The sequence below is a fragment of the Myotis davidii genome, unplaced genomic scaffold (assembly GCF_000327345.1).
Source record: "Myotis davidii unplaced genomic scaffold, ASM32734v1 scaffold900, whole genome shotgun sequence".
NCBI classification, from domain to species: domain Eukaryota; kingdom Metazoa; phylum Chordata; class Mammalia; order Chiroptera; family Vespertilionidae; genus Myotis; species Myotis davidii.
The window spans coordinates 666,785-691,637 of record NW_006295185.1 but is presented as its reverse complement, the minus strand read 5'-3'; the positions used below and the strand labels follow the sequence as shown (position 1 = coordinate 691,637).

The 24,853-nt window shown below is 38.0% G+C and overlaps 1 protein-coding gene across 1 annotated transcript in view; it reads left to right on the top strand.

The window, feature by feature from the left end:
* ENOX2 (ecto-NOX disulfide-thiol exchanger 2) overlaps positions 1–24,853 on the top strand; it is a 173,958-nt gene that overhangs the window by 96,501 nt on the left and 52,604 nt on the right. Inside the window, exons 2-3 of the mRNA XM_015567897.1 lie at positions 7,543–7,677; positions 16,590–16,745. Coding sequence (XP_015423383.1) covers positions 7,581–7,677; positions 16,590–16,745 — 253 coding nt within the window. The 5' untranslated portion in view covers positions 7,543–7,580. The remainder of the gene's footprint in view (positions 1–7,542; positions 7,678–16,589; positions 16,746–24,853) is intronic.

Below are 24,853 nucleotides of genomic sequence, written 5' to 3'. Positions count from 1 at the left end.
GCCAGCAATCAGAGGGGTCTGGGGGTCCCCTGCCCAGGGCCTGGGCCAGAGGCATCAGGCCTGGGCTGGGGGCAGAACCAGTGATGGGGGAAATGAGGGCAAGGGGCCGATCCTGCGATTGGAAGGTGATGGGGGTCAACACCTGAGGGCTCCCAGTATGTGAGAGGGGGCAGGCTTGGCTGAGGGACACTCCCCCCACACACACACACCCAGTGCATGAATTTCGTGCACCGGGCCCCTAGTTATTAATAAATTTGTATAGTAAGTCACAATGTGTCCTAAGGAAGTTGGTGATAGCAGCAAAGTGAAAAGAAAAGTTGTGAGAACAATGATAGAGCTTAAAAATTAAATAATCGCCAAGTATGAAAGAATTGTTCACGTGTCTGCTCTGGCAACTGAGTATGGCATGGCAAAATTGATGATTAGCACAATTTTAAAATATAAAGAGACCATCAAAAATGCCTATGCTGCTAAGTCTCTGAAAGAGCTCACAAAGCAATTATCACAGGCAATTGAAGAGATAGAAAAATTGTTGATTTGGATAAATGAAAAGCAGTTAACTGGTGATAGCATTTCAGATGCAATGATATGTGAAATAGCAAAGGTGTTGCATGCTGGCCCCCTGAATGACACCCCTGGAATGAGTGCTGAAAATGATTTGATTAAGGCTAGTAGGGGGTGGTTCTATAAATTTAAGAAAAAGGAGTGGCATTCATAATGTAATGAACCACAGGGATGCTGCCAGTTCTAACAAAGTACCTGCTGATTATTTTGTTATAGAATGTCAAAACTACATAGAGGCCAAGGGATTTTTTCCCCCAACAAGTGTTCAATTGCGATGAGTAAGACATCTTCTGGAAGAAAATGCCAAAGAGGTCCTATGTCACACGGAAGGAGAAGTCATTGCCAGGATACAAGCCAGTGAAGGACAGGCTGATGTCATTGTTGTGTGGAAATGTGAGTGGGGACTTTAAATTGAATCTTCTACTCGTCTACCATTCTGAAAACCCACAACTTTTCAAGAAAAATAATATCTTGGAACAAGTTGAGTGTGATTTGAAGGGCTAATATCAAAGCTTGGGTAGCCAGGCAATGATTTATTGAAGTATTTGCCCAAGTATGAAGAAATACTTCCAGGAAAAACAACTGTCAGTCAGGGCACTTCTTGTAATGGACACTGCTCCTTCCCACCTCCAGGCTCAGAGGCCAAGTTGGTGGAGGAGTACAGCTTCATCACTGTTAGGTTCTTACCACCTAACACAATTCCTCTCATCCAGTCCATGGACCAGCAAGTCATTTCTAATTTTAAGAATATCTACAAAAAAAGAGGCGTTTTAAGGTGACCTCTGAAACTAATTTAACCCTCAGGGAATTCTGGAAGGAATATTTAAATATCCTCACTTGCTTGAGGCTTGTAGTCAAAGCATGGGGGAAGCATCTTCCAGGACCATGCATTCAACCTGAAAAAAATTGTGGCCCGTGTCTGTGGCTGAAAGAGACTTTGAGGGTTTTGAGAATGAGCCTGTGTCTCATATTGAGGATATTGTGTTTCTGGACAAGTCTAGGTGCTTGGAGGTGGATGATGATGATGTGGAGGAATTGATGGAGGACTACAACCCTGAAATGACCACCACGGAACTCTAAGACCTTCAGTGGGAGCAACAACAGATGGCAACTGAGAAGCACTCTTCAGAGGAGGAGGAGGAAAGGGAGAATATTCCTACTTTACTAATCAAAGAAATGCATGGGAAAGGAAGAGAAATGCAAAGTTTTGTTGATAAATATTACCTTGACAACGAAGCAGCGAACTGTGTGATAAACTTCTTCAATGACAATGCAGTTTTTCATTTCAGGCAGGTGTTAAAATGCAAGCAAAATAAACATCAATGGATAGGTTTTTAGTAAGACAGAGGCCTAGTAAACCTGAAACAAATTCTAGTGCAGCACAGACAAAAGAGAGACATAACCCCAGAAAAACAGCTACCTGACATTTTTATGGAAGAGGACTCCCCTTCCAAACAATAACATCCTTCCATCCCTCTATCCTTCCTCTCCATAATCAGTCATCAATAGTTCTCAACATTAAAGATAAGTTTCAGTATGTACATAAATTTCCATTTTTTACTGTTCACTTCATTTCCTTTTTGTCAAATTTTCATTTACATTTCATGTCCTTTTGTTTTTAAAGTATTTCTATATAGATTAAACAGTACACTAGATGTGTACTATAAATAAGAAAGGTTAAAACACAGAATCATTTGTGGGTCTGGAACAGATTAATTCAATATACATTTTTTCCTAATGGGGGAAAAATAATTCAGTTTTCAAACAAATCACTCTTAAACAGCCTTCCAGAATGAATTAAGTTTGTGAACTGAGGTTCCACTGTAATTCACTGCTTTTATCTTGCTGCTTTTGAGATTCTCTCTTTGTTTTTAACTTTGCCACTTTAATTATGATGTGTCTTGGTGTGGGACTCTTTGAGTCCGTCTTGTTTGGGACTCTGCGCTTCCTGGACTTGTATGTCTTTTTCCTTCACCAGGCTAGGAAAGTTTTCAGTCATTATTTCTTCAAATAAATTCTTGATCCCTTGTTCTCTCTCTCTTCTCCTTCTGGTAACCCTATTATGTGGATATTGTTAAGTCTCATGTTGTCCCAAAATGCCCTTAAACTGTCCTCATTCTTTTCCATCCTTATTTTCTTTTTGCTGCACTGATTGGGTGGTTTTCTTCCTATCTAGTCTTCCAAATCACTGATTAGATCCTCTGCTTCATCCAAGCTACTTTTCATTCCTTCATGTGTATTATTGTCACATATGGTGTTCTTCATTTCTGACTGGTTCTTTATCATGGTTTCCATGTAATTTTTCATGTTGTTGTAGTTCTCACTAAGTTGCATGAGCATCCTTATTACCATTAATTTGAACTGCATATCTGATAAATCATTTGCCTCCATTTCATATAGCTCTTTTAGACTGTCCTCAGGTAATTCTAGTCCACACCACCCTCTCTCTGCCGGAGTCCAGAGTGAGTGACTGTGAAGGAGATTTTTTACATTGGCCCTTCAAGAGGATGCATGTGTCTCCAGTGGATTCCATGTATCCTTAGTGGACAGAAACTCCACTGCTTTTTACAGACAGATGTTATCTAGGCACCTCTTCCCAGCTCTGGTCCTCTTGGCTGGGGAGCCTGACATGGGGTTTAGGCTCCACACTTTTCAGAGGTAACTCCCCTATAGGTGAGATATCCCTTTGAAACCTCAGCCGCTTCCCATGGAAGTGGGGCCAGCCCTTTTCACATCTCTGCCCTTCTTGATAATCTCCATGTGGCTTCTTCTGTAAATCCTTGGTTATAAAACTTCTCTTCAGCTAGTCTTTTTTTTCTCTTAAATTTTTATTTATTGACTTGAGAAATAGAGAGAAGCAGAAACATCTAATCAATTTTTTGTTCCACTTATTTATGCATTCATTGGTTGCTTCTTATATGTGCCCAGACTAGAGATCAAACCCACAACTTTGGCATATCAGGATGATGCTCTATCTGAGCTACCCAGTCACAGTTCAGCTGGTCTTTAGTTGGTTATTCAGGATGATTGTTCTTTAATGTAGATGTATTTCCAATTTGGTCCTGGGAGAAGTTGAATGTAAGATCCACCGACTCCGCCACTGTCTTGAAAATGACTGATGTATTATTTAGAATTATTTTTAAAGAATTCATTTACTTTTTAACCATTCTAAAATCGATACATTTTCATTTTCCCAAGCGCCTAGGCAATTCCCAGGATATTGTTTAAATGTCTAAACTTGTTTCAAAGGAAATAAAGGAAACATTGTGTGTGTGTGTGTGTGTGTGTGTGTGTGTGTGTGTGTTCTTCAAGATCAAATCATTTTGACAGTAATTGCCTAGTTAATCAGTTAAGCATAAACAATGGAGTGGAAGGGATTTAATAGTTATGGAGTGATACCAACATAAAATGGATGATCATTTCCACATCTTTTATTATTTTGGTGCTAATGAACTTTTGTTCCGAAGTGCCATATCTTCAGTCAACTTACCTAGAAGGCACTTATTCACAACCACTCTAGAACCTGTAATCTCTTGAGGGGTTGCCACACAAGTGAAATAAGAGAACCTGGATAGCAGAATATTTTCTTCAGACTTCAGTGAGGTATTTTGAAGACCATTTATCAACCACTAGCACTTGCCTTCTGAATATTCTTGGCTACTGACAGTGAGTGTAAAACTCATGCGAATAAGAGAAATCTCTTCATTTAATGACATGGAAATACTTTTATCAAACACTTAAATAAATTGCTAGATGTCCATTTTTAGTCTGGAAAGTGAATCAGGCCAGGACTTAACTTTTCCATCTTTAATTGATGATTCCAAACAGATGTTTATCATAGCATGTTTTCTTAGTGCAAACCTTCTTAAGTCTAGATTGCTTCCAGAGATGATCACCTGGGATTTCTCTTTGAAAGTAAAAATTTAAAAGTTTGCTTATATGTGTGACTATGTCTATGAGAAAAATATTATAGCTAATGATATTAAACTGAATTATTAGTTGGGTGAATCTATTCCTGGTTATGACTCTACGTAAATTCCTACCTGTAAATTCAGTTGTCCTAGAGAGAGAATCAGTTTAGCAATTATACCATTCATTTTAAGACAATTTATCATTATAAAAAGGTACACAAATAATCAGTGGGTTTTGTTGCATAGATTGCTTATTGTGCCCCAAATTAATGTATGTTGATTTTCTTTATTCATTTATTCAAATATTTCTTGACTATCTACTTTATACCAGACACTGAACCAATAAATGGGAGAAGAAAAATGCCCAATACCCAGTCCTTGATCTAAATAAAATCATAAGCAAAAGAGAAGAATTAACAATCAACACCACAGAAATACAAAGAATTACAAGGATCTAAAGGAGCAGGCAGGCTAGCAGAAGAGAGACATGTATCCAATAACTATAATTCAAGGCAGTTGATGATAAATGTTCAGTTGTTCTTGCTTCCTGAAATGCTCTTCAACACTAATCCTATGTTCACTACCTGGAGGAAAATCCTATTGCTCCTTAAAGATTCATTCCAAATGATTCTTTGCCAGTCTAGGCTTTCCTGGCATTCCTCATCTCCTCCACCTACCCACCTCCAACCCCAAACACATACATTCAAACCCATTCCAGCAGATTTAATTACTCCTCTGTTCCCAAAGCACTTTACTCATAGTTTTATTATAGCACTTATTCAATAATTTGTATTGGTTGTTTATATGCCATGTCTCTCATTGTATTGTGAGTTCTTCAATAGTAGTTAATGAGGTTTTTTTGTTTGTTTTCATCTCTGTGTTCTTAGTCACTAGTACAGAAACTGCCATATTGTAAAATCAAAGTTTGATTTGGGGAGGAGTGAGAGAATAAGCAAGCATATGAAAATCAAACAGAGAGATATTTAATATTCGTAGGTATGAAGACTCCATATTGGCAATATGTCATTTCTTCCTAACTGATTCGATATAATTTTAATCAAAATCCAAACAAGTTAATTTGTAGATATTAATAAATTGATTCTGAAATTTGTTTGGAGGGACAAAAGACCCAGAATGGCTAACACAGTACTGAAGAAGAACAAACTTGGAATACTGTCCAAACTGTCCATTCCTATAAGAATGTCCAAAATTTGAAGATACTACCGAACTTCAAATTTTACTACAAAGTTACACTTATCAAGACATTGTGGGATTAGTGAAGGAATAAATAGGTCAATGGAACAGAATATAGCACCCAGAAACAGACCTCCAGAAATAGTCATCTGAGCTATGACAAAAGATCAAATGCAATACAGTTAAGTAAAAATAGTATTTTCAACAAATACTACTGAACAACTGGACATCCACATGCAAAATAAAATAATTTAGACACAGACCTTACACCCTTCACAAAAATTAATTCAAAGTGGATTGAAGACTTAAATGTAAAACACAAAATTATGAAACTCCTGGAAGATAACAGAGGATAAAATGTAGGTGGCCATAGATATGGTGATGACTTTTTAGAGACACCATCACAGAAATAATTGATAAGATGGAATTAATCAAAATTAAATATTTTTCTCCATGAAAGAGAATGAAAAAACAAGCCACAGAATGGGAGAAATTATTTGCAATATACACATCTGACAAAAGACTGTTATCTAAATTATACAAAGAACTCCTAAAACTCAACGATAAAAACAAACAGCCTGATTAAAAACTGGCCAAAGACTTTAATAGACACCTCACCAAAGAAGATATACAGATAGAAAATAAGCATATGAAAAGATGCTCCACATCATATATCATCAGGGAAATGCAAATTAAAATGAGTTACCACTGCATACCTATAAGAATGTCCAAAATTCAGAACACTGACACTAAATACTGGTGAATTCAGGAATTCTTATTTATTGCTGGTGGAAATGCAAAATGGTATGGCTACTTTGGAAGAAAGGCTGACAGTTTTTTATAAAACTAAACATGCTCTTACCACAAGATCTAGTGATTGTGCAGCTTAGTATTTACCCAAAGGAGTTGAAAATTTATGCCCACCTAAAAACATGCACACAAATGTTTACAGCATTTTTATTCATAATTGCCAAAACTTGGAAGCAACCACAATGTTCTTCAGGAGATTAATGGATAAATAAAATGTGATATATCCAGAAATGGAATATTATTCAACACTAAAAAGAAATGAGCTATCAAGCCATGAAAAGACATGGAGGAATCTTAAATGTGTATTATTAAGTTGAAAAAACCTATCTGGAAAGGCTGTATACTGCACCATTCCAACAATATGACATTCTAGAAAAGGCAAAACTATGGGGACAGTGAAAAAGATCAATGGTTGCCGGGGTGGGGAAGAATGGATAAGCAGAGGATTTTTAGGGAAGTGAAAATATTCTGTATTATACTTATGATGATGAACATTTGTCCAAACCCAGAGAATGTACAACATCAGTGTGAACCCTATAGTTCTTATGGGTAATTTTGATGTGTCAATATAGGTTCATCGGTTGTAATGGGGACAGTTATATATATATATGTGGGAGTAGGGGTTTTATGTGAAATTCCTGTACCTTCCCTTCAATTTCGCTGTGAACCTAAAACTGCTCTTAAAAAAGTCTTTATTGAAGAAAAAAAACAGGAGGAAAGAAGGAAAGAGAAAGAGGGATAGAGGGAGTGAAGAGAGGAGAGAGGAGAAAAGAGAAAGAAACACACTGAAATGCCATCTGGTAAACTGTTTTTAGATTCTAGGACTTCTGCCAGTTCAAGCTACATTGTTTTAACTCTTTTTTTTTTAATTTTGTTTTATTGCTTAAAGTATTACAAAGAGTATCACATATTTTAACTCTTATAAAGAGCTGGAATTAAGGCCTTACCCACCATTTTTCCATGATCAATTTCTGTAAACAGTTTTCCAGAGTATACATTGATAAGTAATCTAGACAGTGAAACCGTAATACAACAAATTATTTTGCTTGTCATTTCTTTTTAGGTGATAATAATAGAACTGTGAACGTGGATTCCACTGCAATGACGCTACCTATGTCTGATCCAACTGCATGGGCCACAGCAATGAATAACCTTGGAATGGCACCACTGGGAATTGCTGGACAACCAATTTTACCTGGTATGCTATTTTAATCACCTCACAAGTGTTTCTTTTTATTGACCATGTGGTCATAAATATAACAGTATGACACTTTGTTTTGATGTTGACATTTACTAGATTCTGCCTAGAGTGTGCATTTTTTGTAACATGAGCTTTATCAAGGCTGAGTGGCCAGTAGTTACTAGTGTACTCCCTATTGGCCTATGAGCAAGTTGGGGGTATATCTGAGGCATGGCATGCTTATTGAACATTTAAACAACAGGATTTGGCAAGGGATTATGCAACTTCTCTAAATATATGGATTTCTTAGCGGAGGCAAATAAACATGGAGCTGAAATAAGAACTGACTGAGACATCCCAAAAATTTTAGATTCCTAAAAGGAAGGAAAGAAACATTTGGTAACTTTTCATATTTTTTTAAACAAGTTAACCCATAAGAGAATGGTCATGGTGTCCCTAAATCTATCTCCAATAAAGATGAAATCAGAAAAAAAAAATGCCCATTACCTGAAGGGTTTATAGTTTAGACACACAAAAACTATTCCTGGACTGTCAGAGCAATTGACCATTGAAATGGATTTGTGAAGACATTTATCAGGGAATTACCATCTCAGGAAACCTGGCATGCTTTGTAAACATCCTAAATATTAATCTCCCCAGATTCATTTAACTACGGTCCTACTTTAAAGCATGACAGGATGAGGCCAGTCTAGGACCTTGCTACTCAAAATGTGCTCTGCATAACCTGGGAGTTGTTGAGAATCCAGAATCTCAGGCCCCAGCCCAGACATACTGACTCAGAAGCTGCATTTTAATATATTCTCGCCAGGTTATTCATAAGCACAGAAAAGCTGAGAAACAGGTCTAGAGTGATACCACTTTGTTGTGCCATTTGGTTATATAGTTAGCAACTCCCATCCCCCAAAAAATAACTTCACAATTCCAGACTAGATATTGAATTCTTGTAGGTTATAATGAGGGTAAGGTAGGATAGGCAACAATGATACATAATAATCTTCATAATAAATTAAGAAACATGATTACTTTGAAAGCTTTGAAACTGGTATAAAAGCAGCCAAACATAAAGAAAAAATATGTGCAAGAGAAATGGGTGGAGAAATAAAAGGAGCTTGGATTCTATATGTAGCAGAGGCAAAGAACTGTTTCATCAAACTATAATTCATACCATGAGCTGTAGGTGACTAGCCCCCTTTGTTATCTTGTTTTCTTAAGGACTATGAAGAAATGGCTTCTCAGCGTACCCTTCAACCTTGTGATCCAGTGACCTTTGAGCTATGATATGCTTCAGGAAAACTTACTGACTTCTTGAAAACCTGGTCTTAGAAATATTGATATTTAGTTCAGTAGTGTCCTTCTTGTCTTAAAAGTACATGTGGCAACATAGCTAGACTAGAATGAGACATGCTTTGTAAAGCCGCACATAAAATCACTTGAGGTATGTGCGAACTGATTTTTCTCCTCTCTGTATTATTTTAGGAAGACAGTTTTACCAAGATTAGAACATGGACTCTGAATCTATACTGTGTAGGTTCAAGTAAATCCCTGCTTTGCCATTAAGTAGCTGTGTAACTTTTAGAACTTACCTCTCTATGTCTCAGTTTCCTTATCTATAAAATAGAGATAATAATAGCCCTTTTGTCACAGTGTTGTTATGAGGATTAATGAGTTAATACATGTAAAGTCTTAGAATGATGTCTGGCTCACAGTAGTCTCTCAATGAATTGTCTATGTTTTAAGTTCACATGTGATATATAGCTCACACAAAGTTGAATTATGGCTCATTTGTATTCTTAATAACAGTAAAGTATAATGAATGTAGCAGTGCATTTTTCCCCCCTGGAGAAGCACTGAATAATGGCAGGTGAAGAGAACAGTGTATGTCTGACAGTGCTAATGACTAATCCCTATAAATGTGGTGGTTTCTAAGAAATGGAAAATTGGCACCATACTCCAATATTGCCTACTTTTTTCTTGCCAAAGTCTGGGGAACAGGGTCCCTGCAATCTTTATTAAGTAATGTTTTAACAATTGAACAGGATAAAACATCTGGCCAATTCTCTTCCTACCCATCAAAATTCCTTAAAATGGAAAAGCTGCAATGAGCCACATGGAATTGTTCCCTGAGGTCACCATTGATGGCCCCATAATTCAGCTATTTTTCTGTCCCTTAGGAGATTTCCTATTGAGCCAGTAGACTTTTCTTTGTCATGTCTTCTCTGGCCTATCTGTAATAATAGATAAGTCTTTTGGCCTTGATTAAAACAAATGATAGATAAGCTTCTTTGTCTTCCCCCAGAGCTCAAATCCATATTAACATGGATGCTGAGTCTCTTAGACTCATAGTTGTCATCAGAATAATGTCTGGCTTATTATATTCATTGAATGGGGAGCAGAGACAAACCATCTCTAGGGTGTGGTGTGGAGCTTCCTTTCATCGAAAATGGTGTTTTGTATAGCTGCTGTTCAATAAAGTTAATCCACAATGATGGCAGATTAGGTCTCCTCTGGCTACTGGCTTTCTTTCCTGAAAGGATGTTTCCTTTTCCAAGCTAGTCAAATAAGACTAATGTTAGATTTCACATGGAAAGATGCACCAAAAAATGTTAAGCCTTCTGTTTAGGAATCATTGTTCTGCCCATCATACCAGCTAAACCCAAGGATAGACCAATTAAGGGGTACCCTTTGAATATTTTGTGCTGCTTCCTTTATTTTTCCCTCAATTAAATTATCCTTAGCATTCAAATGTGGAGCTTGTGAAGTCCCAGGAGGAAAAGAGTCCCTCATTATGTGTTTCCACTGTATTGACTATGCCTCCTCCATAATGAGACATGTTGGAAAATAAGGACTTATAGAACTTATTCCCAGAGCAAGACCCTGCCCTTTTATGAGCATTGTACTTCTTAAGGAGGCAGTTCTTTTTTTAAAAAAAACTTATTTTTATTGTTGAAAGTATTATATATGTCCCTTTTTTACCCATTGACCCCCTCCATCCCACACCTGCCCCCTCAAGCCCCAAGGAGATTCATGGTCCAAGCATTCTAGCCTTCATTGTAATGTGAGGTCTTCCATAGGAGTTAATGATAACTTTGTTTTCTTTTGTTTTGTTTTTTTCATCTCTGTGTTCTTAGTCACTAGCACAGAAACTGGCATATAGTAAAATAAAAGTTTGGTTTGGGGAGGAGTGAGAGAATAAGCAAGCATATGAAAATCAAATTCTAGATACAATATTATGAGAACACGTAGGAGGGAGTAATTAATTCCAGTGAGTTGTTTTCACAGGCAAAGTGACACTGAGATGACCATTGAAAAATAAGTAGGATTTGACAGGTAGAGATAAGTGTTGGGGGAGGAGAGGGAGATGAGAAAGACATTTAAGGCAGAACTCCTTCCGAATTTAAGAACCAAGTTCATTGTAGCAAAATAATGCTGTTAATTACACATGTTCCTTGTCTGTTCATGTAAACAATCCTAGCAAGAACTCTACGTGCTAACATTTAATAGGTACTTTGAATTAATATATATTTTGAAAATAGTAATACTTTGCTGTCTTTTAAAAACACCTAGTAATTTAGATCAGTCTCTCTCCACCCCCACCGAATTAGTCCAGAGTTTGGTCCATTATAAATTCTTATATTTTTATCTCAAAAAATTTTATTGGGAATAATTACTGAGGGCATACCCAAGCTCAGTTTGCCACCTGGTTACATAAGCCAGGTCCTACCTCAACTTTTCAGGTGGTCTGAAACAAAGGTTTTTATGATCTTCTGGAGAAGCAGGATAGTTGCTGGTAGATTTTGAGTCTCATTGTGCAAAATTTGGAAACTTATGCTCTATTTCCAAAAGGGCTGATGATAAGTCCAAGGTCATCTTGCAGCTCAGCCAAACTATCCTTAGAAATCTGTGTTCTCTCTGCAGGTTGACTGCCTGAAAATCTTGTTAAGGATCTGCATAGAGAGGAAGCAGTCAGGACTGTAGTGAGTTAAAATATCTCGATACCCAGGCATAATTTTTAATTTTCCAGTGAATTTTTTAGCAACTCTAAAGAAATAGCAATAATGTCTTGGAAATGTATACCTGAATTGAAATCATAATTTTTATAAAATAGCTCAATTAGATCCTATTCAGAACACTTATTTTAGATTAATCTATGGTTACAGTTCAGTGGTTTACTGTGAGTGTAAACTACCTCTTGGTGTTCGAAGGCTCTCTGGAATACCAAAAATGTTAGAAATGCCATTATGGACCTGGGAAGACTTGGATGGGGAGGAGTGCAGGCAGAGCTTTTCTGAGGGTATGGAGGGCCTTCAGGGTCTAGTTCTGAAAAATCAAAGCAGTGTAATAAATTCATACACACTCAATTAATGGGTAGCAAAATTGTGGATACCATCCCCCACCCCTACCACAAAAGAGGAGGTTGCTCTCTACAAGAAGAAAGCCAGAGTGAACTGGCCTGCCAGAAAATATCAAGGGTTGGACTACAAAACTAGCCTGTCTCTTATCATTGTCAAGCATCAAAAATGGGCAACCTCTAGGGTCACTAGTGTTTTATAGACATCAGTAACCTTTATACATCTAGTACAGTGTCAATCATCTGGCATTGTTCCAACTGGCCAGTCCACAGATCAATAGTACAATGACAACAATTGCTCAATACAGTGGCTCTAGGGAAATTAATTATATAGAAGTATTTTATTACTCATCTGCCATGTTTTTTCAGCACATCTGCTTCACCTTATACCTGCAATTAAATTAATTTATTAAAACAATTGTCATAGTACACTGAGTGGCATTGCAGTGGTTAAGAGCATCAGAGTTAGACTAACCTGACTTTGAATCCTTGGTCTGCCCCTTACTGTCTGAAACCTTGGGCAAGTAACTAAACCCCTCTGAGCCCATGTTTCTTTATCTATAAAATGAAAAAAAGAAGAATACCTAGCTCACAGGTCTTTTGGAGTGAGATTATACAAAATGCTTAGCACCTTGTAAGCACCCAATAAACAATTATATTGATGATATTTATTGATGATACAACATTGCAACTGTTTGCTTGACTTTTTCCAAACTAAACTATGAGGTCAAGGATTTTGTCTTACTCATTTCTCCAAACCCAACACCTGGTAGAGAGTGTGGCATCAAAATATTGAATGGATCAACAAATGGATGACTGAACTGCAGCATAGAAATGACATTTGACTCTTTGTAATTCCCTAGCTCAGATGTGTACAGAGAATGGAGGCTGATAATGTTGCCAGGTAATAACTCTAGGCTGAGTAAGTACAAGTCGCTAGCCAGCACAAAGACTTAAGGCTACACTGAAACATTACATGATTTTAACTCTGAGGAACTGGCTAGCCCAACTACCACACAGCATTTGCAGCATTTCCAGTAAGCTGGGATTTGGGGAAGTGCACAATTCAGAAAAGGGAGTACAAACCAGCATCTTATGACACTGCCACCAATGACTGTGCCGAGTCAAGAAAGCATTGTGGAAAGGATGCTAGAAAAGGAAATGGTAAAAGCAAAACAAAACAGGGTATTTATTGTAATTTGAAGGAATACATCTTGGCCTTTTCCACAACATTTTATAAAGTGATTTCAAATCTCCTTCAGAAGATTAAATTCCTTACATAAGTGGTAGTACTAAGTACTTGCTGATAGTACTCCTCAAGCCAGGTCAGAGACCTGGAAAAGGAAGAGAATTTCTCTGGTGTTCTGTTCCCAAGGTATTTTAAATTGTTGGACTACTTTGATTTCTCAGGTTCTTTCAATGCTTATAAAAGACCCATGATTTTAAATGGTTATTTTCTTAGTTGGCATTGGAAATTCACATATCCTTTGCTGCTTAATGGTTGAAAATAAAGAAAATAAGTAATGTGTTAGGAACTTTTGAAATGTCATATACAACTTGCCCTCTAGCAAGCCCTGCCAGGCAGTGTGGTCTGTGGAACTCTTGGGATATTGAACACAAGGAAGAAGGGGAGTTTATCTACTCTGGCTTTGGCCATATGTCATGAATACATTTGCTTTTAAATGAATTTCATAAAATATTAATGTAATCATACCAAACAGCAGAGGGGTGAGTACATTAGTCGGAAGTTATATTTATCCTGTGTATTTGTTTTTTGTTTGTCTCCATTTATTAGTAGACAGTACATGGAGATAGGCATTTCTTTCTCAGTCAAAGTGGCAGAACTTGTTTAATGAACTGATGTTTCTGTAATCTGTGGTAAGGTAGAGCTGTGAGTGACAGAGCTATATGAATAACAATGAGGAGGCAGGCAGGACAATAAAAGGAAGACAAACATTTCAGTAGGAGGGAAAAATAGATGGGATTGTTTAGTTGGCACACAATGTAATCTAATCTTTTCCTACTGAAAATTAACAGTTTGTAAATGGGTGAAGTAATGTTAACAGTTTTTCTAAAATCTTATACATAATGAATGAAATTTTTAGCGTTCATATTCCATAGCACAGGAATAGAGTATCAGGGGCCTTAAGTTCTCCAAAATGAAAAAGAAGACCTGAACCCCCATCTCCATTGGCCTAGAGCCTGAAATATGGGCTATCACAAATGTTTGAGGACTGTGGGAATGAATGCCTGGATAAGTGAATTTATTAGTGTATATATGCATTTTTTGAATGACAAGAAGGAAAGTTACCTATGAGGACTAACACCTATCATGCCAGAAGTTTTCTTATCTGTTCTGTCCTTTTATTCTTTGAGATAAAACTCATTATTTATCCCCACTTTTACAAAAAAAAAAGGAAATGGAGGCACACAGATATTAGGAAACCTGCCTCAAGGTCACATAACTAGTATGTGGAGGAAAGTAGGGATATGAGAGCCACAGGGAAGAAGGGAAGGAGTGTGTGTGTACACATATGTATGTTGGGTGAGGTGACATATGAGGGCTAAAAGTAAATTTGTTTTCAGAAAAATAATATTTACTCTTAGAAGAAAAATTTTGCATACCATACATGTCTAGGGTCTTGACCTCTCAGCATGGCATACATGTGAGTGGTAAGGAATGCCTAAACTCTCTTGGGCTGGCTTGCAATGGGGGATGCCCATGTGTCACTCCCTACCTCCTATCTGTCTAATCACAAGACTCCCTCACATTGGGACCATTGTACCTGAAGTTCTGCTTTTTTAAGAACCACAGATTCTTCCCACTGCTTAGATCTACTTCCTTCAAAATCTTAGAAAGGCACCCAGGGATTCAGAGCCACCTTAGGGTCATGCTTACAGGCATTGCTCCTCAGACCTGTGTGTTGAGCATAGTCAAGTTTTTAGGCATGGGACCTACTACTGCTAATGCAACTGCCCCTACACTATGTAATAGTTTGCAGTCCACTGTGCATTCTGTAGCAGAGGGCAGGGTTGAGAGGTGGGACAATAAAGAGGTAAAATGCATGCCCTTCTCATGAATAACTTGCATTTGGATATAGAGACAAAATGTAAACAGTGAAATACCACCTTTAAACCCAGGCAAGTGGGGCCCCTGCCCTGGGCCCACACCTTAGGGGACTTCGTTCTTTGGAATGCCTGTCTTGATATTTCCTAAGTCCCCTTCCAGTACTGAGCATTGACCAGGCAAGTAGTGCCATCAGGGTAAGTGCCCCAAGTCTAGATCAGGTCCTGTGTGGTTTTTTGTTTGTTTGTTTTTTGTTTGTTTTTTTATAACAAGAAGCACCTTTCTTGAAATTTTCTAAGTTCCCCTCCAGTGCCTAGAACTGACCAGGAATTGCAGTATCATCTAAGCAAGGAGCCCCAATCTCAAAATGAACCTACATAGACACCAGTTCCCATACCTCCTCTTGGAGGTACTCTCCAACCCTCTATCCAACATTTGTAGTCATATAGATGCCCCCAAGGAGCCTCAGAATTCATGCCTATGGGGTCCTCCCAGAGTCTTGGTTCCAGGAGAGTAGCCTGGCAAGTAAATCACTCCAGCTGCCTGGTATGGTATTTCTTTAATAGTATCACATGAGATTGTGCCAACAGAATAGTGTTGATGCTGTTTTGGAGTGAGTCAAATTGTGTATATAGACAGGTCCCACAAAAATATTTGATTGGGGACTCCCATACATCCTAGGAGCATCTTTCAAAGGATGGTATAAAATAAAATTCAGTGGCAACATGTGTAGAACAAATAGATTTTAGACATAGAGTTAAAAATGAACCAAGATTATCTGGAAATGGTTATTTAAGGAGATTGAGTCTTAAGCCAGGCCTGTGGGCATGGGTAGAATTTAAGGAGGCTCAAATGATTCGACACAGGGTATCAACATGAAGAAAAGCATATAAAATAGTTCTTTATTGAGCATTTTGTGCTATGCATTATGTTAAGCACATTACATTCATCATTTTATTTAGTTCTCACAATTCCCTATAAGGTAGATAGAATTGACCCAGTTTTGCAAAAGAGGAAATGGAGGTTCAAACTATTCATTCTGCTAAACATATGGTAGAACTAGGACCCAGGTCTGCCTGATCCCCTAAACTGTGTGCTCTTAACACCTTGCTGTACTGCAGAAAGCCTGGGAGTGTTACAAGGGACAGTAAGAAGCCTTGTGTGAATGGAGCAGAGGGTGTGTGTTGGAAACCAGTGGAAGGCAAGACCAATAGACAAGACACAGTCATATTATTAAAGGCCTTGGATGTCAAAATGAGATCTAGAGACAAATAGGCACTAATTAAATATAACCAAAAAGTCCCATCCCAAAAGGAAAATGCACAAGTATACTGTAATACAGTATTTAAGATCTGGTGCTAATATCATGTTTTCTTAAATATTCTGCCTCTGTGTTAGAGAGATCTTTGGTCTGAAGCTTATAAGTTAACATTCTGCGTGCACTTGACTTTTCCTGGTGTCATTTATTGTTCTTTCTTTCTTCTCCTTTTTTAGACTTTGATCCTGCTCTTGGAATGATGACCGGAATTCCACCAATAACTCCAATGATGCCTGGCTTGGGAATAGTACCTCCTCCAATTCCACCAGATATGCCAGTAGTAAAAGAGATCATACATTGTAAAAGCTGCACACTTTTCCCTCCAAATCCAAGTAATATTCTGCTTTTTCTCCACACAAATCATTGTGTTTTCTTGTCTAGGAATACCTTTTTCTTTTTCAAAAGAATATCCAAGTCAGGGGGGCAACGGGCAGTGGCTGCTCGTCCCGGGCTCGCCCCTGAACCTGTCTCCAAGGCGGGTTCTTTTCTCTGACTTTACAGGGAGCTGACGACAGCCCGGCCTGGGCTCTCTCCTGCTGCTTCTTCTAGCCCAGGCCCTTCCTTGTTTCACTGCCCCCAGCTTTAATAAACATCCTCCCAAAATAAAAAAAAAAAGAATATCCAAGTGATTCATAGATGTATGTACAGAAGCTTCAACTAGAAAATTGAAGACAGGAAAATTTTCTCTTACTAGGAAAGGCTGAATTTTATGCTCAGAGCAGTAGATTTCTGTGTGCTGGTGGCAGTACAAATGATAAAGTGTATTTTTAATGTCATCTAGTAAGGGATTCTAGTGTGTTGATACAGAAAGAGGCACCTGACACAAATTGCTCAACACTGTCATTTGCAGTCTTTCCTTTTCATAACTGACTTACATTCTGATGATGGCAGAAACATAGTGTGTTCTAAGCCTACCTGAGGCACATGAGAATGTAAATTTGGTGCTAAAGATCCTCTACTGCTATGAGCTATTCACACATCACTCAAACTACAGCTATTCAATTGATGGACTGCAGTAGGCAGTGAGGTCAGGTTCAACTTACTGTGAGGGCAAAGAGGAATATTGAGACTGAGTCAAACTACTTGCAGCTATTCAGTCAATGCAGTTCATGTGGAAATGATCTAGATGGCTGTCTTACTTATAATTAATAGGTTTCTCTTTAGACTCTTAAAAACATCTTCAAAGATATGGTGGCCATTTTTCAGTTTAAATGTAGCTGCAGTAATAATTGACTCAATCATTTTTCCAGATCTATTTGGGGTTTTATTTACTTTAAATAATCAAAAGCTACATCTTCACATAACCCAAGCCTTCTTAAAGCTTTTCCCACAGTTCTAGTGGTACTGGGTGGCCTATTTAAGAGAGCCACCACTATAGTGCTAAGAGATTAAAATTGTTTGCCAAGGGCCCTGGCTGTTGTGGCTCAGTTGGTTGAGCATTATCCCATGCACCAAAAGACTGCCAGTTAGATTCCTGGTCATGTCACATGCCCAGGTTGCAGGCTCTCGCATTGATGTTTCTCCCTCTCTCTCCCTTCCTCTCTCTCTAAAAATCAATAAAAATCTTTTCTAAAAAACTGTTTGTTAAGGGACACACTCAAGAGTCTAGGCCATAGATCAAATGAACTTGCCTAACACAATAAACATGAACCTTTCACATATGACTTCAGACAACTATTTTATTTCCCACCTTACATAGGAACCAGTTAATCATGAAATCAGGCCTTGGCAGGGACCCAGATTCTACTTAGTATGGTCTTCTCAGAACTGAGAGGATTTTAGAATCGGTCAGAGTTGGTTGAACAAATCATCTTGACCCTTCTTGCTAGTGAAAAATGTTCTTATACCTTCTTCCAATCTTTGAACTTGTCATCAGGGTATTCCTTCCAGACCAATAAGAAATTTAGGAGTCCAACATCTCAGAGGACTGAATTAGGAGAATAATTAGCATATCACAGGAGAATTAGGAAATGGAGAATAAGATGGCCCTAGTACACCTTACCTGCCAGCTCATTTGGCCATTTCTGGATTTGTGTTTAGTGCCTCCGTGAATGAGTGGCATTGTTGTACCCTTGTCTCTTAACTCTTAGTGCCACTGTCCCAACAAATGGGCAATGGACTTTTTTCCCTTTCTTCTACTTGTTGCTTTTAGAATAGAGAAAGCTGTGCATCCCTGATACTACATTTTTTTACTTCAAAAGCCATGACTTTAGGCATTACAATGTTAAAACCTCCTGCTTATATAAAAGTAGAGCCCTACTGGCTTAATCATTCATTTATCACATTACCAGCTTGCACTAGGCTTTCATAGTCTTAATCAAGTCTAATCTAACAGGATGGCTCATACTCTGTAATGTTTACATTGGGTACAAGGGATTACTTTGCAGTATGTTCAGTTCCTGAATTTCAAAAATAGCACAGATACCTCGTGTATAACACATAAACTTCCTTGTTGAGCCTTTAAATGAATGTAGAAATATATGGCTTAAAGGGGCTCTAACTTTTGATAGTCTCTATCAAAGGAAACAGACAGCTCTCAAACACATTTATACTTTCCCACCTACAGATTTGCCTTCTCACTTCTGAGTTGGAAGGACCACAGAGCAAGAGGGATGCATTTTACCTTCAGCACTCAATCCTTTAGTTCTTCAGGTTTTTTTAAGGATGCTGACAGGGCATTTAGTACGAGTAAAGTGGTGGCTTCTGGGGAAAAAAAAACACATGGCTTTGGAATTGGATTCAAAAAATAACATTTCTGACACTGCTTAATGTAAACTCGTGTTCTGTTTCCTTTTTAGAGCTTGAATTTTGTTTAAAAGGGCACTTAGTTTAATTGGGGAAAATACTAATGCAGAAGCCTAAAATAATAGCAAAAGTGCCATTTTTGTTAACAGCCCTCTCAGCAAGAAGGTCATGTGATATAGTGGCTGTTTATGAACCCATTTAATCTGCTTCTGTCTTGTTGCTTCATTAGAAAGTATCTTTAGCATCAATTCCTTCCCCTCTCTCCCACCTAATACTTTATCCAGGTGCTTGTCACATATACAGAATTCTAAAAGTCCTGGGGCTCCCAGTAACTACAAATTCAGAGTCCAACTTGACTCCGAAAGCCTTTCACTGTTCTGCTTCATGTGACTGTCCTCAATCCATCAGTTCTACTTGCTACTTACCCATTCTTTAGGTAAGTTCAACTGCTTCCTGATCTCACACTCCTCTCCAGCTCAAATCCAAGTCTACCCTCTTCTGAAACACTTCCATGTGGAAGGTACTGAAAATAAAACATTAATCATTCATCACTCCAATGCATTTCCATTTAAATATTGGGTGCTAAATCCAATAGATACTTTTTAGTCCTTAAATTCCTTTACCTCTGCTCTATTTAGTGCTAGTGACCCCTTCATCTTTCTTGAAAAATTAGGTCATTTGAAAGTGTAAGACTGAATGAGACAACCAGGGAGATTATATAGATCAAGAAGGAAGACAACCAAACAGAGCACCCTGAAGAATCCCAACATTTCAAAATTTAAAGGGGCAAGAATAGTTTGCTTATGTACATCCCTTAGCAGCAAAGTCCTCAAAAGACTTTTATCTTTTCAATTTATCTCTTCTCTCTTAAGTCTTTTTCATTTATACTTTTTCTCCACCCCTCTGTCAAAATATCCCTTGTTTAAAGGCACTGGTGAACTAACAATACTAAAGCCAGGGGTTAATTCTCAATTCTCTTCCTAACTGACCTAAGAGCCATATGTGATGCAGTTGATTACTCCTTACTCATTGATACACTTTCTTAACTTGGCTTCCAGGAAAACTATTGGTCACCCTCCTACCACACTGATTTGTTCTTTGCAGTCTCCTTTGCCTGTCCTTCTGTTCTCCCTGCCTTTTTATCATTGGAGAGAGCCTCATGGCTCAGTCCTTGAAACTGTTCTCTAGCTACACTCATACCTTTGATCATCTCATCCAATCTCATGGCTGCAAAACCATCTATATGCCAGTGACCCTAAATTATGTGTTTAGCTCAGACCTTGTCTCTGAACCCCAAATTTATATTCAACTGCCTACCTATTATCTCCACTTAGATGTCAAGTATACATCTCAACTTAATATGTTCAAAATGAAACTCCTAATCTTCCTCCTCAAACCATTTCCACTAGTATCGTTCTCCATCTCAGATAGTGGCAGCTCCATCCTTTCAGTGGCTCAGGTTAAAACTTAAAGGTCATCCTTACCTACTTTATTTTCCTCACACACCATATTTAATCTGTTAGAAAACTCTATCAGATCTACCTTCAAATTTATATAGGTAAATCTAGAATTCTACTATCCTCAAAATAACCACTACTATGACCCCATTTATATATACAACTATACATTTTTCTGAACTATTGCAATAACCTCCTTATTGTTTTTCTCTTTCACTCTTGCCCCTCACAGTCTATTATCAAGAGATTAAGCAGAGTAGTCCTTTTAAAAGCCTGAGTCAGATCATGCCCCTCCTCTACTCAAAACCTTTTAATAGCTCCCTATTTTACTCATAATAAAAGCTAAAGTCAATTTAATGCATTAGAAAACCCTTTATGATCTTTCCTCCCTCTCTCATAGTCTCTCTTTGACTTTGTCTCCTACTACTCTCCTGCCCATCACTCACAGTTACATTTATATTGACCCCTATGCTATTCCATAAACACACCAGATAATCTTCTATTACGGGATCTTTGAACTGGCTCTTCCCTCTACCTGAAATACTCTTCCCCTAAATAGCTGCATTACTAACTCACTTTCTTCAAGTATTTGTTCAAATGTCTCTTTGTCAGTGACTCTGACAACCTACTTAAAAATGCAACCCTCCCTACCACACTCCCAATCCTACTTACCCTCTCTATTTTTTACGTAACACTTATCGTTTAACAAACTATCTAATTTATAGAATGTAAACTTCACAAAGGTAGGTATATTTGTCTGTTTTTCCACTAATGTATTCCTAGCAGTTAGAAAAATATCTGACATATAGTAGGTGTTCAATAAATATTTCTAGAGTAATGGATGGTTGGATGTATGGATGGGTACAAAAGGATAGGTCAGAGGTCTAGAAAGAAAACCAAGAGAGTCTGGAGTAATTACCCCACGTGCTGACAATTTCCAAATCTATATTTTCAGTCCATATTTACCTTCTGAGCTTCAGACACATATATCCAACTGACCACTAGACTTTTCTAGGTGAATATACATCAAATGTGCAAAAAAATGGTATTATATATTAGTGGATAGTCTACCAGGTTAAAATTCAAGAGAATTGTGTTCTACTCCCAGCTCTGTCACCAAATCTTGGGCTTGTCGTATAACCTCCCTGGGCCTAAGTTTCCTTGTCTGTGAAGTGAGAATACTGTGTTTCATTAACCTAGATACTTCCAAGGTTTCATCTAGATCTAAAAATATGATTCTTGACATTAAAAATGTAGCCACCACAATAATTATTCACCTAAGCAAAAACCCCTAAAAATGTACTAGGAAAAGAGGAAGTTGGTAGGTAGCACATAGAGCTTTATACTTTCATTGGAGCAGGCAGTACAGTACACACCCTGAAGTGACACAGTCCTGCTTTCATATCTCAGATATCCACCACTAAATCACCATGAGATCTTGGGTAAGTAACTTAAGCCCTCTGATCTGGACTAGGCAAAATCAGTTCTGGTCTAAAAATGTGATGGGTCAAACTGGAGCTGACTGTGAACCAATCTTCTAAAGATAAATGGTGACTGAGTACCCCATTATCCTAGAAGCAAAATCCCCTGATTTCCAGAAGTCAGAGATATAGCAAAAGAGAACTTTCTGAAACACAGTTACTTCCCCTACCACCCCCAAGGGTGGCTATCAGAGATTTACTGCATTCTCAATTAGCAGTTTTCATTTGGTGGATTAAGAGGGCAGCACCATCTCTCCAGAAAACTCAGTTTTGCCAAGAGTTTTTACTCCAACTGATAGATGTTCTATATGGATAAGGTTACATTTTGAGTCTGCTGTGAAATAATAGTACATGTGGAATACATAGTGGAATATCACTTTGTGTCCCAGCATGTGGGAAAGCACCCAGAAGCCAGGAAAGAGCAATTATTTTCATTTTACCATCTTAAAACAGGCCTACCTCATTCATTTTGGTTTCTAGGAATGGGTTTTATTAAAAATTTTTGAGGAAGTGGGTAAATTGAGCATTAATAAAGATTTACTAGCCTTCTGGTTATTTCCAATCAGTTGGGATTACATTAAAATATATCTTACCCCTGCTGATTGTCTAGGAAGCCTTCAATTTGGGGCTACCTAATAAAATCTACTTAAAGGCTTATAGTATGTAAATTCTGGCAAACCAGTTGAGTGATCTGTGATGCTCCTTTGAAAAGCAAGATGCAAGTAGTTTATAGGTCCTCTATGCTGCTTCTTGCCTCAAATATCAGCATGACTCTGATCTTAGTCACCTCACAGCTCAACAAAGTGGGTGCTTAGTTGTAATTAGAATTGTTGGAAGCTCCTCCTTTTCCATTACCAGAAATTATAGTTCTTTATACTCCCAGCTATCTGGAATCTTTTTACATGGAAGTTTTCTTTTCCGTCCAGAGTGGTGATTGGGGCCTTACAAGAGCTTATCACATTACCTGATTAATAGCTTAGCACTTGGAATTTGCTCTCCTATGGAGTTATCATTGCTATGCCCAGATCACTGTATTTCAGTGGGATTAGAAAATCAGGGCCAGACAACAAAGTGCTTTGAGCTGTTAATTAAAGAACAAGCACTATCTATTAAGGAAGATAGTACAGCCGGTTGCCTTGCTTGGTGGCATACACCTGAATCTCAGAAAATGCTATCAAAGAGGCTTTCTACATTTACACAATGAATATAAATAAATCCCCAGCATTCTTGACACTACTCTTAGTAGCCTTTATGCCCATTTACTTAGCAGACAGTCACCACAGAATAATCATAGCATCTAAATAGGTGATGACTTCATCAGAATTTTTATTTTTTAAAATATTTTTTATTGATTTCAGAGAGGGAGAGAGTTAGAAACATCAATGATAAGGGAGAATCATTGATCGACTGCCTCCTGCACGCCCCACACTGGGGATCAAGCCTACAACCTGAGTATGTGCTCTGACTGGAAATTGAACTGTGACCTCCTGGTTCTTAGGTTAACGCTCAATCCTGAGTCAATGCAGGCCAGGCCATCACAGAATTTTTAAATCCCACCAATGTAGTCAAGGAAAAGAGCCTTTGTATTTGCAGTGTTACATGTAACTGCAGCAGCAAACAGACATTCCTTAGAGCTTCTCAACAAATCTAAAGGTAGACCTAACTAAGCAAACTCATTCTATATAATAAAGAATTAATATGCTAATTAGACCCGACTGTGGAAGGACAGAATGACCAGTCGGGCAGTGAAAGCAGGGGTGGGGAGGCTGGGGGGCTGTGAGGGCTGAGTCCCTTGCACGAATTCTAAAGATCTGGATAAAGCAAGGAGCTGTGAGTTTAGAAGTCCAGGTCTTAGCTACCACTCTACTCCAGACTTGTGATAGGGCTTTAGGAAGCCCCAGATTGGTAATTAGGAAACCTGGGTTCTATAATAATAACACTATAGTAACTACTATTTTGGGGGAACCTATCAAGTGCTAGGCATTGTACCACATGTAATATAGAAGTAGATTATCAATTATCCTACAATAAACCTTATAAGGTATCCTTATTTTAGAGATGAAAAATGAGGTCTCAGAGGTTCTCCCATGGTCATACAAGCAGTGGGTAATTAAATTAAGGTTTAAATCCAGGTTTGCCTGCTCCAAGTTCATGGTCTTTATCTTTCTATCTAACTTGTTGACCCTGAATGAGTCACTCCACCTCACTCAGCTAAGATTTTTGTTCTGTAATAAGATTTTCGACCAAGTCAGTGGTTTTTATGGGCCCAGCACGCTTGCGCTGCACCACTCTGCTCTCTAAGTCAGTGGTTTTTAATCCTAGCTACTTATTAGACTTGCCTGAGGAGCTTTAAAAAATAACACACAGGCTGAATTATAGGCGAATTGCATCAGATTCATTAGAGTGGGGCCTAAGCATTTTTGTATGTTTCTTTGTTTGACTCCCAACTTGATTCTAATGTGCTGCCAGAATTGAGAATCACTGGAAGTGTGATACCTAGAATCCTTTCCAGTTCTTAAAAACTAAGAAGCATAAGTCTTAAGAGATTCTGGACTTCATCTTCCCCTTTTGATTAAAACTATAATCTCTCCAGTGTCCATGACTAAGACATTTCAGATTTCTGCTCACTAGGTTATCTTCTTTTTCCCTTTAAATTTCTCATATGGATCAAAAAACCAATACAGTGAGTTCTTAAAATTACTGACATTTTAAAAATTAACAGAAATTTTGTAAGTTCCCTGGATCTTTCTCCCCTTT